We start from the raw sequence: 16,985 nt of genomic DNA on the forward strand, positions 1-16,985 counted from the left end.
CATGGCTCAGTCAGGGAGCAGACCTGGGCTGGGACAGGGCTGGACACCCAGGGATTTGTGCTCGGCCACGAGAGATGCCAAGCTGCTTCCTAACCAATCCAGATTTCATTTACAGATCTGGAGCACTTTGGGGCTGATTTGTCTCTGCATAGGGGACAGTGCCAATAAGGTTCATTCCAACTCTAGACTTTGTGGTTTAATAAGATGAGAAGCACAGGTGTGCCCACTGTGCATCTCGATGGAACCCTTAGATTCTCTTCCTAACCCCAAGGGGAGTTTGTTGCATTCATCATTCTGAGAAAGGGGCTTGATTTCTGAATATCTTGCCTTCTCTTCCTGATTGCACGTTCCTTTTCTCAAAAAAGCCATTAGACCTGTCTTCTATGGCAATACTGGTCAATATCAGTCTGGTACAAGTTGAGGTATAAATTAAACTTAAGGGGCACTTGCCAGAGGAATCCGTTTCTTATTTCTGAATATCACAGGGGAGCCATCTGTTCCCTGAGCACAGGGCAGCACATGGCTGGGTCATGTCGTCGGGCAATGGAAAGAACACGAACTCTAGAGTCAGCTCTGCCACTAGGCTGCTGTTTGACTCTTGGAGAAGTCGTTTGACCTTTCCAAGCTTCGGTGCCTGCTTTTGTAGAAGAGGAGATACTACTACTTGCCTCATGAGATCATAGAAAAGATTAAAGTCCAAATTGTTGACATCTAAAGATAATTCTAGGTGTTGCTAGTGTCTGTGAAGTTTAAAATCCAGCTATGACCCTGTCTATATGTAACCAGAAAAATCAAGTGCTTACAAGTTCCAGATTCCAAGTACAGAGACCTGTGGTGTCACATGTAACTTTTTTTCTTTTTTAAAATTTTATTTATTTATTTATTTGAAAGTCAGAGTTACACAGAGATAGGAGAGTCAGAGAGAGAGAGAGGTCTTCCATCCGATGGTCCACTCCCCAATTGGCCGTAACGGCCAGAGCTGCGCCGATCCAAAGCCAGGAGCCAGGAGCTTCTTCCAGGTCTCCCACTTGGGTGCAGGGGCCCAAGGACTTGGGCCATCTTCTACTGCTTTCCCAGGCCATAGCAGAGAGCTGGACAGGAAGTGGAGCAGCTGGGTCTCAAACCAGCGCCCATATGGGATGCTAGTGCTTCAGGCCAGGGCGTTAACCCGCTGCGCCACAGCTCTGGCCCCACATGTAACTTTCAAGATGTTGAAGCTGATAGAAAGTCATCTTTCACATTAAGAGGATGTTTTTCTTTACAATGGGACATTTTGCATTACCATACCTCTGATGGCAGTTCCTCAAGTTTAACCTTTGTGCCTTGTGGGTAGTTGCTAAATAACTCTTTAGAGTGAACAGCAGCCCTGAGTCCCTGCCAGCATTGTACCCAGAGTGGTGTTGGGCCCACTGACTGTACTGGCCAACACCCACCAGTCTGCCATATTGTGTGTGTATTGCTCCTGCTGTTCTCTGACCCCAGCAAGTCCTTGTCCCAGCTTTCCAATCCCCCTGCCCTGCCTCCCCTTCTTTTTTTTTTTTGCCACATCCTCCTTTGCCCTCAACACCAATTTCATTTTCTCCATGACATGGGGCGAGCTGGCTTCCTAGCATGTGTCCCAACACCTCATTCTTTGAGAGTGTTCAGGGAAGGCAGTTTTGCAATGGTGTGTGTGTGTTGATGGCAAAGAGGAAGAGGGAAGGCAACAACTGCTCCAACAGATCATTAGAAATGAGGCTGTATCCATTCTGTGGTTGTGAAGAGAAGACCCAAGCCCTTGGATGATCATGGGGAAAAACTGTTTGGCAGGAACAGTGATCAAGAGGCCCAAGTAGAGGAACACAGGACCGCTGGAGCCGGCTGAGTAGCAGTGTGCCTGGAGTCCAAGGGGAGCCCATGGACTGCATCAGCTGGCTCATGCCAGGCCTCTGCCTTCACTTCCTCAAGGGGGCATCCAGGCAGCTTGGTTTCCCCATGCACTGCCATTGCCTTTGAGCAGACCAGGCCTCCCAGTGGAAAATCTTAGGGTCCATTCACTGGCTCCAGGAGCCACCTTGACACCATGGGGTCACTCAGCATCTCTGATCACTCGGGTATGTGCCCCCTCCTCCCTGGATCTATACACCCAATCACCGCCCCTGCCAACACCTGCTCTCCAAAGCCTCTTGTGAAATTCAGTCCCCTGGGTTCAGTCAGCCTGACAAGCAGATTTGGCCGTTGGTCCGCAGACATTCCCAGTGATCCTGACGCTTGTAGGTCTCCCACATATCAACAAGGATCTTAGATTTACTGAGAGCCCAGCTGTGGCATTGGCTTTGATCCTCATAGGTTTCAGCTCTGGGGTGGATGGCTGAGCACCTGGAGCCTCAGTTCTATACTCAAAGAACAGAGATGGCAGCTCTCATTCTTCAACCTCACCAGGTAATTGTGCAACTGGATTGAAATTCACATGTGAATAAGCCTTGGAGCCTATAAAGTATAGTGTGACTCGTATTTTGGATCATTTATTTTAATTCTACTTACAATCTATTGCTTAGAATCTTTATTTCAAATTGTTTCTACCAAACTAGCAAGACTGACTATTTCTGTCGTTTATACCCACTATGATGCAAAGAATTTATTTTGGAATAAGTGAAAAGTAAAATTTCCCTTCTTATGAACTTAGAAAATGTCTGTTGCTTTCTTTGCCTGAATTAAAGTTTGGGACATTGGCCCTGGACTTGGAACCAAGATTACCCCTGAGATACTCCTGGTACAGCACTTTCTGGCCGGGCTGACAATGAAGTTCAGTCCTTCCTTGGAGAGCAGCCCACAGGGTTACAAGGATGAGACTAGAAGTCTGAAGCTCTGGTGCGCTAACCCAGAGCTAAATACAGTGTGACCCTAGGTGGGTTACACAAGGTTTTTGGGTCTCATTTGCTAATGTGTCTCCTGGTCCTTGGATTGATTTGCCTCTAAGGTTACATCAACCCAGTTCAAATATTCTTTTAAAAAATATTTTATTATTTATTTATATTTATTGTTAAGGGAGAAAGAGAAAAGAGAGAGAGAGAGATATCTTCTGTCTATTGGTTCACTCCTCAAATGCCTGCAATAGCCAGAGCTAGGCCAGACCAAAGCCAAGAGTGAGTAACTCCATCCAAGTCTCCCACATGGGTGACAGAGACCTAAATACTTGAGCCACCATCACCTCTGCCTCCCAGGGCATATTAGTGGGAAGCTGGAATTGCAAGTGGAACCAGGACTTGAACTCAGGCACTCTGATATGGGATGCAGGCATCCCAAGAAGTGTCTTAACCACGTGCCTGCCCTCAGTTCAAATATTCTAACTTTAGTTTTTCTGAACCTCGCAAAGTCTGCCCCTTCTGCCTCCCTGCTCCCTACTCCCTTCAGCACATGGCCAGTGCCTCCATAGCTCCTGACTTCACAGGTGGCAGAGATGTTTTATTTCTCTTGTATTTTGCCAAGAAATAATGATGGTTATTTTCCTTATGGCATTTGCCCTTGCAGCACTATAATGCTAACAAAAGAGCAAATCCCAGCAATAATGGCTGCTTTTTGACATGGCCAATTCATGTGATCTTTGTAATCTCACTGTCGTGGAGAGAATCGTTGCCCAACGCAGGAATTGATTGGACAAACGTATGCTGGCTTCTTCCCTATGTCACACAACCTGCCAGGACCTAAGACAACATTTTGGACATAACAGAAAAGCTAAAGGCAACTGGGTCTTCTTGAAAATGTCTCTCCACCCCATGGATTTCCTGTCTATTGCAGGAAATGACATCAGGAAAGTTTTCATAAAGGCATTTTTGCCTCTGGGCTCAAAAACATAAAAGGGCGTGTCTCCTTGGGTTCAAACAATAGAAGATTCTGTCCATGTGGTCTTTCCCCCTTTTTCCTGTACCTGAAGCCAGAAGAGAAGGAGAGGTAGGCAAGAGTCTTCAGCCACAGAGCTTTCCAAATGGCTGCAGGAAAGTCCACACCTCCACGTAAAACTCAGAAAGACAAAGCGCTGTCTCCTGCAGAGAAACTACCTGAACTCCAGTAAGCAAGAGGTATAAAAACACCCAAATTGGACAGAGAAGCCTGGGGGACATTTTGAAGATGACGCAGTCTGTCCAGGAATGCATTTGAAAACAGATAGGGCCATTTAAAAAACAGGCTGAACAGGACGTGGGGCTTAAAAATGGATTTATAAGGGCAAGGAATGAATTTCTTACAATGCTCCATTGGAGGTGGTAGCTTTGATGTGAGGACAAACAAGGATGAAGGCAATCTACCACCAATGGGATGATTCTGTGAGCAGGAGTCAGGTGACAGTCATGGCTGACCCCTGGTCAAGGACTAGCCATTGAGAACAGCCAAGCTCAAGATCTGAATTTTTGTCTTGAGGGCAGGGGAAAGCCCAGTCTGAGTCTCACTCCTTCTATTTCCTCTTCCCCAGCCGATGCGGCTCCTCTCTGCTCCTCAGATGGCACAGCCCCTGCAGCAACACAGGCCTCCCCTCTGCTCCTCAGATACCTGGTGCAAGAGCTTTCTCCCTGCTCATTTGTTGCCGTGGTTCCTCCTGCCACGTGCAACTTTCTGCTTTTCAGATACCATCGTCCTCTGACCACATGACCTTGGCGTGTGCTCTTGGTGAGACAGAGCTGCAAGCGCATGGAGGCCAGGGCAAAGAATCTGCAGGGCAGAGCTGGAGAGGAGAGGTGTTCACAGACAGAACTAGAGGACTACCTGTAGATGGATTAGAGGGAACAGCACCTCCAGCTCACGCAGGCCCGGGAACAGCTGGAGTAAGTTTCAGAATTTATGAGGGTCAGGTAGATTACTGAGAAAAGTATTGCCTCCATAGTGGGGAAGATGATTAATCCTAGATTAAATTAGGTTTGTGCTGTTCTACTTCTTCCCAACACAGCATAAAAGTAAGGTGAGGACAGACCAAATTATCTCCCACATTCTAGAACAAAGTTCAAGAATATTTACAGGACTGTAAAAACATCCAGGTTATACCAATTCTAAAATCCAATAAAAAATCAACAAACATTCAAAGAGGCAGGAAAGTATGACAGATAATGAGGAGAATATTTATCATTAGAAACTGACTCTTGGCCGGCGCCACAGCTCACTAGGCTAATCCTCCACCTGAGGTACCGGCATCCTGGGTTCTAGTCCCAGTTGGGGCGCTGGATTCTGTCCCAGTTGCTCTTCTTCCAGTCCAGCTCTCTCCTGTGGCCCGGGAAGGCAGTGGAGGATGGCCCAAGTGCTTGGGTCCTGCACCCGCATGGGAGACCAGGAGGAAGCACCTGGCTCCTGGCTTCAGATCGGCGCAGCACGCTGGCCACAGCACGTCAGCCGTAACGGCCATTTGGGGGGTGAACCAATGGAAGGAAGACCTTTCTCTCTGTCTCTCTCTCTCTCTCTCTCACTGTCTAACTCTGCCTGTCCAAAAAAAAAAGAAAGAAAGAAAATGACTCACAATCTACATCTACATAGATGATAAAGACATAAAGAAATTACAATTGTTGTGAGTATATCCTATATATTTAATAGAGAAAAAGTTGAATGTGTTAAAGAAATGGAAGATGGTTTTGAAAACCTAATTTATACATCTGAAGAGCATTTTGCCAAAGATGATAATATACCAATGACAGATAAACTCATGAAAAGATGGTTAGTGTTGTAGTCATTTGAGATATGCAAATGAAGATCCACTGGGGGAACACCTCGCCCTTGATAGTCTGGACAAGCAAAGTGTTGGTGAGGACTGGGAAGATCTGGGATTGTCACACTGCTGGCAGGAATAAAAGGAAAATACTAACAGTCGCTTTGGCAAACAACTTGGTGGTTTCTTGAAAAGTTAAATATATACCTTCCAAATGACCTAGCCATTCTACTCCACTACTCCCTGTCTCGTTTCTGAATTCTTTCCTGGGCAAAGACAAAAACTAAGAAGCACCTCTGGTAACATATTCATGTGCAGTTTATTGTATGAAAATTTTGCCTCTTTAGTTTGAAAAAAAAAATGACATCAGAGTGCTATGGGGCTATAATCTTTCTTCCTTTTTTTTTTTTTTGCAAGTACAACAACAGATTATGGGGAATGTGGTTGGGTGTCATGTTAGGACAAACACAACCTTTCTCTGAAGAAATTGAAACCAGACAGAAATAGGTGTCCTGAGTGCCTCTGGGGTAGAATGAAATTCACCTTCAAGGGCTTTTCACCATCAACTTGACCTGAAAACTCAAAAAGCTTCCAACAGCACACGCACTTCAGACAGGGTGCCTCAAAACAGCCCGAATTTCCTAGAACAGGAAGCAAATGAGGATCACTCCACACTCAGGATTCTTCACCTGCATGGCTTCAGGAAGCTGGGATCCTGGGACTCTGTATGTAAATTTTGTCAGTATAATCACCACTCAAGGGAGAGAGCCCACCAAGAGTTCCTTCAGATTCTCAGGGGATTTGCATCACTTCCACCCCAGCGTTTTCAACATAAACAGCGATCATTACAGTTGGAGATTAGGACAGAGATACCAAATTAGACCTCTCTTAAGCAACCCGTTGCGACATAGTTAGCATAAAATGATTTGAAATTGGTAAATGTTGCACTGTGTTAATTTAATATTTACATTTTCCCAGAAAAAGGAAAGCGCAATGAAAATAGAAGCCCGGATGTGAGTTCTTAGTGTACTTCTCATTTCAAGATACACAGTATTGGAAAAGTAGCTGCCAAAGATCCCCCTCCCGATTTATTTACTTACTTACAGCAAGCTGGTAAAGATGATTAAGCCAGCCTTCTCTCTGCCTCTGGGCCTCTAAGGTAGGAAAGGTCAAAATATTCAACCCAGCTTTGTAAACTGTGCTTCCTGGGAAAATACCATCCCCTCACGCCATGGACACACAGGACCTATGCACTGGGGCTACAGCATTATTCAAACCCAGAGCCACCACGGCGAGGGTCACGAAGACTGTCCTGCACTTACCACTCTGGGACTTGAACCACCACTCACATGGGATGCCTGTGTTGCAGGCGGTGGTTTAACCCATTGTGCCACAATGCTGGCCTCCCATTTTCTCACGTTAAAAGCAATCTGCATTTACTACTTTGTTTTATTTCTTATAACAATGCCATATGGGATGTGGTACCATTGTTACTGCGCCCATTTTACATATGAACGAATCAAGGCCCTAGGAAGTTAATGTTATTAGTCCTGACGACAGTAAAGCAGTTTGTTTTGAGGAAATGATTTGAGTTTGCATGAAATGACAAGTAAGAGTAATGAGCTTGGTTGGTTTCTGAGAAGGGTTTCTGAGCTGTTAAGGGGGATCCTCTGATATACATGCTGGGGGAAGAACTTGAATGCTTAGAGTACTGTGAATTCATTGATAAAAATGCACGTGAAACAGAGAAAAGTGACTCCCCAGTGGTTTCCATCTGCTCCAAGAGATAAAGGCCAGTAAGTACCCGAAAGCCCCCTGCTGGCCTCCACAGAAAATGTGGGCTCACTGCTGGGACTTGGGTGGCCTGCAAATGCGGGCTGGCAGGGGCAGACAGGTGCAGCGGGGCCGGGAGTCCCAGAGCCAGAGCACATCCCTCACCTTCACACCTCCCATTGTAGCTTCACAGGCGGGGAAGAAGCACTGCCAGTGCCTTAGTGTCCTTTCCCACAAGTTACTACGAATTTGCTCCCAGTCCAAAGGATTCTCGAGTCAAGCTCGTCACAAACACTGCCTTATGTACTCCTCCACTGGATGCTTAGGAAGGAGCCAGCATTTTACCGTGGAGGCGATCAAAGCTCAGTGCGGTTAGGTGGCTTGTCCTCTGTCATGGGGTAATAATTGGGGGAGGCCACACTGGGTGCACAAATTTGCTGTGTGACGTTTGGGCACTGCCTCTCTGCGGATCGTGGTTTGTTCTCTGTAGAGGAGGAGCTTGGACTAGAAGGCCTCTAAGGCCCCCACTCAACATTCCTGGGTTTCTTCCTTATTCTACCACTCTAAATGGGATTGTCCTTGCCTCTGAAACACCTCTTGTTGGCCACCAGAGGGTGCTGTGCTCCCAAACAAAGTAGGCGGCAGGGGCAAAGACAGTTCTGATTCTGGCAGAGAGAAAAAAACAAAAAAAAAACACTCGCAGCTTAGCCTAGGACGTCTGTGGAATTCTCCACAGGGCTTTTCAGAGAAGAGAATTCGCGTTAGAATCTCTGAGGGCCGGCGCCGCGGCTCACTAGGCTAATCCTCCGCCTGCGGCACAGCACCCCGGGTTCTAGTCCCGGTTGGGGCACCGGATTCTGTCCCGGTTGCCTCTCTTCCAGGCCAGCTCTCTGCTGTGGCCCAGGAGTGCAGTGGAGGATGGCCCAAGTCGTTGGGCCCTGCACCCCATGGGAGACCAGGAGTAGCACCTGGCTCCTGGCTTCAGATCAGTGCGATGCACTGGCCGCAGCGGCCATTGGAGGGTGAACCAACGGCAAAAGGAAGACCTTTCTCTCTCTCTCTCTGTCCTCTGCCTGTCAAAAAAAAAATTAAAAAAAAAAAAAATAGAATCTCTGAGATTCTCTGGTCCTCCTGCACGGGCTGGCAGGCGCTGGGCAGAATCAGCTGGAGAGCTGGTTAGTGGGGGGGAGGGGGTTCCCTACACATTTCCCCAGTATCAGGCCCCTGCTTCTCCTCACCTTGCCTCCCATTCTTGCCACATCCCCGCCCCACTGGTAATATTCCCTACAAACTTTTCCGTATGTTGATTTACTTTTCTTATTTAAATATTATATTCAAAAAGGAAGATTTATATCACTATTATAAGAGGAAAAGCATTGTTTTGTGGCAAACACCAAAATAAATTTCTTTCTAGAACATACACTTCATGCTTATGATTATATTGGCAAACATTTTTGAGAAGTTGTTTTTTGTTCTATGTCCTGTGGCTAGAAAAATGCTGTTAACATGGCAGACGCTTGAATATATTCATTAATTAAGTCAATTTAAAAATATTCATAATACCGGGGGCCAGTGATATGGCATGGAAAGTCAGCCACCACCTGCAGTGTCGACATCCCATATGGTCGCCGGTTCCAGCCCCAGCTGCTCCACTTGCAATACAGCTTCCTGCTAATGCATCTGGGAAAGCAGCAGCAGAAGGCCTAAGTGCTTGGGCCCACGCACCTTCATGGAAGACCCAGAAGAAACTCCTGGCTCCTGGCTTCGGACCAGCCCAGCTCCAGCCGTTGTGGCCATTGGGAGTGAATCAGCAGATGGAAGACTGATCTCTCTCTCTCTCCCTCCCCTCCTTTCAAATAAATGAGTAAATCTTTTAAAAAATTCATAATGCCTAGAATAATCCTGACTAACACACCTGAAATACTGGGGCAGCAGAAAGTGATACAGTGTGAATAGGCAGGCAGCTAGCTGAGTCTAGGTGAGCTGGAGCCCTTGCAGCCCTGCATGTTATCTATCAAAGACGCCCACCTTCCCAGATGCCTCTATGTCTCATCCAAGGCCAAGAGGGAGATACCCTGATTATATGGATATTAAACTGCATGAAGAGGTGCCATAGACTTACCAGCTGGCATCACACATGCACCCCTACCTCATAAAAGAGGCTGAGAACAGGGGCCGATGCTGTGGAGTAGCAGGTTAAGCCTCTGCCTGTGAAGCCGGCATCCCACACGGGTACCGGTTCATGTTCCGGCTGCTCCTCCTCTGATCCAGCTCTCAGCAGAAGATGGCCCAAGTGGTAGGGCCGCTGCACCCACGTGGAAGACATGGAAGAAGCTCCTGGCTCCTGGCTTCTGGATTGGCCCAGCTCCAGCTGTTGTGGCCAATCGGGGAGTGAACCAGCAGACAGAAGACCTCTGCCTCTCAAATAAATAAATAAACCTTTAAAAAAGAGAGAGAGAGAGAGGCTGAGAACAGGAGAGAACTTTCTTTTTTTGCCGCAGACCATGCCGGGAGTGCTATTCAAGCTTTTTCCTCTCTCTCTCTGGGAAAGCCTCTGGTCCACTCATGACAGGTGCTTCTCCGTGGGGCAGCCCACACTCACGCGTGAATGGATGCTTTCTCTGTTGCTGTTAAATAAACTCTGTCCCTACGATGCCTCCGCATAGAATTCTTATCTCTGAGTGAGGCAAGAACCACAGTGGAAATTAAGGTGCTCACGCCCACATCAGAGGATTAGAATATGCTGAAGACTTTGAGCTGTGAGGCATGTGAACAGGACACGGTGCCAAATGGTGAGAGCTCTCTCCACTGGGTGGGGCAGCTGTCTGCCTCCTCCAGATCCTAAGCTTTCTTCAGTCAGCAACACAAGATGTCACCTATGAGGTCTTCGAGACGTTCGTGGAAAATGAGAATTATGAAACATCATTTGCAGCTTAAAAATGTTTTTTGCACCAAATAAACTTGTCTTTCAACTCCACTTCCCATGAACTTGATGAAGTGCCCTGTTCCATGCCTAACCCTGCAGCCCAGTGCAGAGCACTGTTTTCCATCTGAACCGTCTTGGCTCCAGGTTGGGCATCGGCCACTTGACATCCGCTAGGACAGCTGTTATGAAACCCAACACAATGGAAGGCAGTGAGCATTGGGCAGGATGCGGAGAGCCTGGAAGATCTGAGTCCTGCAGGTGGGCTATAAAATGGTGCGGCTGCTGTGCAGACCTACGGCGGGGTCTCCTAGGATTTTCATGTAACCCAGCGGTTGCATTTCTAGATTTACACTCTAAGAATGGAAAGCAGAGACTCAAACAGACTTGTGCTACCCATATTCCTCGCAGCATTATGCACAATATCCAAATGGTGGGAGCAGCCCTAGATCCCCATCAGTCCGATGAGCAGGTCAACGAGAACACGGCACACTGACCGAACAGACTATTATTCCGCCTGAACAAGGAAGCCAATGTTGATACCCGTGACATGGATGAGCCTTGAAAGCATCGAGCTAAGTCAAGTCAGCTGATCCCGTATGAAGGCGCTGGAAAAGGCAAATTCATAGGCGGGAAGCAGCAGAGAGGCTGCCAGGGAGTGGAAACTTACCGCTTAGTGGGCACAGAGTCCGAGGTGATGAGCAAGCTCTGGAGGTTCCTGGTGATGGCTCCACGACATTATGAACACACCCACGGCCACCGAAACGTGCGGTCAGAATGGCAACATTTAGTCCCACCTGACCACAGCCACCGCCCCAAACGCCCTCTCCCTGTACGCAGCCACGCACGCACAAGGGCACTGACACACGGCCATCACACGCACGCACGGCCAGTACACGCATGCGTGCCCGTGTGCACACGCCCACCCATCCCACCCCATCGTAGCTGATTGGACCCTTGATGCCCACCTGACTCTGGGCAGCCTGTCTATTGGCTGGAGAGCCACCAATGGCCATCGGCGCTGATCCTCTGCAGAGGAGAGGGAAGTCCGAGCCTCAGGGACCAATGGACGGCGTGCTTGGTCCTCGCGTCTCTTCCATGCTGCGGTGCGCGGGAGGCCCGGGAGAGCAGCTTTGATGCGGCGCCTTCCTCACCCACTAGGTCACCTTGTCGAGGTGCTGCTCGGCCTCAGGCTTGGCCCCAAGCGCTGGCGGGAGTGATGCGACCGCCCCCACTTCCCAGGGCGCGGCTGCCCCTGCCTGCTGTGTGCGGAGCCCAAGTTCCGACTCCCAGGCGCTGCCTGAACCCAACCCGGAACACTGCTGAGTCCTCCTAGGAAAGGGACGCTGGCAGACCGCGAGATCGTAGGAAGGTACGGTGAGCCATGGAGCCCTGCTGGGCAGGCAGCATTCGGAGCCTGACTCCTGCACCCTTCCCACAGCATCCCGCGAAGCCAGGCCTGGCTCTCAGCTCAGTGCTCCTCCACCCTCCCTCCCCTGGCTCCCTCCAAGCCGCTCACTGGCCCTGCTTCCCTGGATGTGTGCTAATGGTCACGGAGTTTGCTTCAGCCCAGGCTCTGCTTTCCCACTCTCTGTGATCTCCAGGGAGCCGTGGGGAAGACGGGCTAAGTCCCACACCAGGCCCCTTAAGTTTTACCCTAGCCTGCCGTTTGGCCACGGAGACAGGTGTCATCACCCCCTCACCCAGGCTCCAGATTAACCAGAGTGGGGCTCCCAGCTCCAAGCCTCCTTCTCGTTCCTCCGTGTGTCCGGGCCCTGGCAGGCTGGTTCCTGAGGGCACTCATCCCCCATGCTGGGACCTTGGCTGTGTCTTCCGAGCTGTGCTGTGTGGGACAGCGGTGCCCTGGGACATGGCTCCGTGGTGGCGGGGGCAGGCAGGCTCTGATCCCAGCCCAGCCACTCTGGGAAGGTCTATCTAGGACTCCCTTTCCTCAACAAGGTACAAACACTTCACACTTTGGTTCTGAGAAGTGACAGAGAAGCCCCTAAAACTGCCTGTGAGCCAAAACGAGTTTGGTTCTTCTGTGAGTCCTCAGTGCCAGCGACAGGGCTTGGCACGCAGGAGGGGCTCATAAACACAGTGACCATATCATTTATCCTGCAAACCAGAACGTTCCAAGAGAGGAAGGGTGTCCCATCATAACTGCGGGGACAGCAGGAGCAGCAAGTGAAACCGCCTGGAAGGCCAGAATGGATGGATGGATGATGGATGGATGGATGGATGGATGGATGGATGGCTACTCTCTCAGGAGGTCTGTGAGGTGGTCGAGCGAACATGGCTCCTTCCTGAACTTTCCAGACCGGGAGAAAGAGCCTGGGCTTTGGAGTCACACAAGCTGGGACTTGAGGTCAAACCTGGCTTTGCTGCATAGTGGCTTAACCTTGGACAGGGAGCATGCCTTCAGGTTCTTCTCCTTTGTATATCAAGTGTTCTACACACCTCGGGACTCCTTGGAAAGTGGCTGTGGACACTCAACAAGGAGCAGGTGTCAGTGGTGCAGCGGGTTAAGGTGCTTCCTGGGACACCTGCATTCCATACTGGAGTGCTGGGATCCAGTCCCACTTCTGTTTTAATCCAGCTTGTGCTAGTGCACACCCTGGGACACAGGAGGTGATGGCTCAAGTTCTTGGATCCGTGCCACCCACGGGGCAGACCCAGAGGGAGTTTGGACTCCTGGCAGCCCCAGCTGTTGAAAGCATTTGTTGCTGTTGCTCTGCCTTTCAAATAAATATAAATAAATTAGTAAACTTAAAAAGGGAACCCCTAACACCCGTTGCATATGCCGGATGCGGACATGATGTGATGTTGATGGGGAAGGAGCCCCTCATCCTGATGGGCTGGACTGGATGATAGAAGGAAACCTCAAGGTCATTCCTCCTCTTAAAACCCAGACACCTGGGGGAGTTTCCTTTGCAGGCATCCCCCTGCCTCTCCTTTTTTGCCTGCCACCATGTTGGCTTTCAGAGGTCCGTGCCCTGCCGAGCCGAGGTTCCTGCTCCTAGCTCCCTGGCACCTCAGGATTTGCCAGGACTGAGTGCGGTGGGCTGTGGGGAGAGGAAAGAGTGAACAGGATGCCCACACTGGTCTCAAGTGCCTCACAGTCACAGGCCCAGCCCTTCCCCCCTCCCTGCATCCGTGCTCTTTGCCCTGGAACTCAGCACGCCTTGGCACCGTGACACACTTCCCCAGCCCCCAAGACTCAGGTAGTGGCATGCTTTTGCTGCCTGACGTTAACACGCACGGGAAGAGGCTTGAAAAGTGCTTGCTCACTGGAGTTTGCTTGCTCTCGGTCTGTGCTGTCATCACAAGGATAAGCCCAGGTTAGCCCTCTGGTCCCAGGTGGAGGATAGCCCAGCCACTGGGCAGATCAGTGCTATGTCACTCAAATTCTGCTGATACCACTGCACCAAGAAGGCAAGGAGTCGCTTTCTGTGTGTGTGCTAGGGGCACCATGCCTCTCTGTGGGGTCCTGGATGTCCCGATGTTGTCTTCTCTGAGGGGACTGGAGAAAGGGAAAAGGGCGACTAGGGGTCTCGCTGGCCTTCAGCAGGCTGAGGACCCCAAGGAGGCTGGAACGGAGGGCGTCAGAAGGGGTCTGGAGCCTGGGAATCCCATGGGCTGCCTCTCCCATGGCTGCCTCCCTTCCCTCGGGTGCCCTAACACGAAGAGACCAGGAGAGATCGTCTTCTTGAGAGAGGCTGAGCCATGGAGCTCCAGAGACAGGCGCCAAGATGGAACAACAGAGGTACTGCTTTGGTGGCTTAGACACAGCGCTTCCTTGTGAGTGAAAGCAGTGGGAATTCAGCCCTTAGGTGGCGCTGTGCTGGACTCCGGCACTCAGCTCCTTGGGGATCCGAGCTGAGCCCATCAAGAGTCAGCACCCCCTCCTGCCAAGCTAGGGCCCGGGATCCCCTTTGGAATCCCTGCGTCTTCTAATTAGCCCTGTTTGTCCCCGAAAAATAAAGTGGAAACTAACACTTTTGACATCGGTGGTTAAAAATCTTTTATACTATTTGAGTGAAGAAAAGACGACTCCACCCGCTGGCTTCCTCTGGTTTTTATTGGAGGTTGAGAGCTACACGGGGAGCACAGTGGGCCCTGAGCACCCACAGCGGCGCTGTTTCTACGGCAAAATGCCTCGTGCATTAGAAGCGACAGTTGTCCCAGGGGCCTGTCGGCACATAACCCTTGACCAGGTGGTGCCTTATCCTGTTCCCAAAGCTATTTATTTCTAGTGGCAATCTGCGATTAAGCAGGACCTCAAGAATCCAGAACTTTCCGAAGGCATCTTTGGCTAATGTGACACATAACTTACTTAACCTGAAAAGAACAGGGAAGAAAAAAGTGTTGACAAGTTTTTCCTAGGCATTTCTTTCCCATGGTTCAATGTAATCCAATCCCAGGTGGGCAAATATTTCTTCTTCACTTTCTGCCTGGAGAAACATCCTCTGAAAACAACAAAATGGGTGCATTTAGACATTTTTTTTTAAGCATCTCAGTGCAGCCCCAGTGAAAGCATGCCTTATCCAACGGCCTTATCAGAAGGACTTCTTGCCAAACATAATTCCCTGCTTCAGAGTGTAAGAAGTACGTTTAACAGCTTCCCATCCAAAAATATGGTACTGAGGGAATGCGAGATAAATCCTGGCAGCTCGACACACGCAGCAAACGGCATCTGGATTTTTTTTTTTTTTTCCCTGTGGGTCTGCGGTTCTTAACCACAACTGAACCATCTGACATTTATTTTAAAACGACACTGAAGTTTGAGCCACACCCGTTCTAATGAAAGCAAAGTTTCAGAAGTCATCCATCTGTTGCTGAGCTCTGGGCAATTCTACATGTGTCTTTCTTCATCTTCACCTACCTGGAATGTGCAATGAGAATTAGGTATTGCCAGCAACTAGAGGATGCTTGGACGTGTTGGGTTCCCCTCCAGCCTTCCACACCAGCCCCTGACCAAGCCCCAGTGCCATTTTCTGTGTTCACCACAGTGCTGGGCACCTAGAAGGCATTTGCTGACGTTGAACTGTGTGGCGTGTGAATTTGTAAGTGGTCCCAAGTTGGGTGTGTGTGACTCTGCCTCTCCTCTCGTGCTCAGCATCTGAGGTTTTCCTGCCAGCATCCTAGCACCTTGATTTTTCTTCGGGAGGCCATCCCTTGCTAATTGCAGACCACAAGGATCAGGTGGTGCTGCACCATCTCCAAGGAGACGCACCCAACCCAAAACTGGCCTATCAGAGCTACAGTAGTGGGGTCAGGGTGGGCACGTGACCCCAGCCTAGCCAATGAGCATCAGCTAGGGTTTTTGCTTGGAGCTATTAGGAAAGAGACTCTTCTCTGTTGAAACTGGAATAATGGGACCCGTGGGAAAACTCAGACTGAGGCTAAAACCAACACTGAGTGAAGCCTATCTGAGCACCTGGATACAGCTGTGCCTGAAGCCAGTGGTTCCCCTGGATGCTGTGGTATATGATCCCCCTTTCCTCTTTTTTTGCTTCTGCCATTTTGAGCTCGGTTTCTGACTCCTGTGACAGTCCTAGACACTGCTAGAGAGCAGGGGCATTGCTACCAGTTCTCCCTGGGAGCCTCGGCTGATACCCTTGACCGCTGTAAGAACAGCAGACCTTGACACGTGTTACATGTGGATGTAACACCTGAATCTTTAACTGTTCATCATTCACTTAGCTCTCTGCTGAGGCACGGGCTGCATCGTGACCACAGCACGCTAGCACACCAGGTGAGTCCTGCAGCCAGGGAGTAAGACGGCTGCGTGCCCTCCCACTTCTCAGGCAGCTCTTTTGCTCTCCTTCTCGCAGGTGACCCTCATGAATGACCTACGTGTGGCCACTCAAACGCTGCTCCCCTCTGCACATGCGGGGTGTTCGAGTGTTATTTGTGTTCTGGGGGAATTCTTTGGAGCGACTTATTGCAAACACCAAGGATATCCAAGGTCAGTTAACGTTCCCTGCTGGACTGGTTCCGGAGGCCCAATGAGCTCATCGTCTTTAAACCAGAAGCTCCTGAGTTACATTCTGGACCAGGTGGGGACCGTGGGCTTGTGGGGATCTTGCCAGCTGCTCTTAACCATGATCAGCTGGGGGATAGGGCACTCACAGCAAAGGAAACCGGGCCTTGACACTGGAAATCAGGCAAAGCCAGTGCTCAGGGAGCCAGCCTGGGGGAGGAGGATCAAAGGGGCCCATTCCAGGACATAAACTCTACCTTGGTCTTGTCATATAAAGCATGGTTATCCAGAATCATCCTCCGCTCATGTGTGGCATAGCGCCGGAGGTCTCTTTCAAACTGCTGGACAAGAGAGAATTAACATAAATTACTCTCAGGTCTAGATGTCCTCAGTATTAGGCATTCGGAGATATCATTCCCCTCCAGTGAGATTTTCTCCTCCAAGGAAAATTCTCTCTGACAAAGCTCAATGCTCCCATGAGCACGCTAGAATGTAAACTTCAGGAGACTAGAATAGGATTTGTTTTGTCCATAACCCTGCTCCCATGCCAAACAGGGACTGGCATATTAAAAAAAAGTGTGTCAAATGTTTGTTGAATGAATGAATGCATAGAATTAGCATTGTGTTCAGAATAATAC

The 16,985-nt window shown here is 49.6% G+C and overlaps 1 protein-coding gene across 1 annotated transcript in view; it reads right to left on the minus strand.

The window, feature by feature from the left end:
- Positions 1-14,743: 14,743 nt before the first annotated feature.
- DNTT (DNA nucleotidylexotransferase) overlaps positions 14,744-16,985 on the minus strand; it is a 32,862-nt gene continuing 30,620 nt past the window's right edge. Inside the window, exons 10-11 of the mRNA XM_062214697.1 lie at positions 16,605-16,688; positions 14,744-14,830 (exon numbers count right to left, since the gene is read on the minus strand). Of these exons, the coding sequence (XP_062070681.1) occupies positions 14,744-14,830; positions 16,605-16,688 (171 nt within the window). The remainder of the gene's footprint in view (positions 14,831-16,604; positions 16,689-16,985) is intronic.

This window comes from Lepus europaeus, chromosome 17 (assembly GCF_033115175.1).
Source record: "Lepus europaeus isolate LE1 chromosome 17, mLepTim1.pri, whole genome shotgun sequence".
Taxonomy (NCBI): domain Eukaryota; kingdom Metazoa; phylum Chordata; class Mammalia; order Lagomorpha; family Leporidae; genus Lepus; species Lepus europaeus.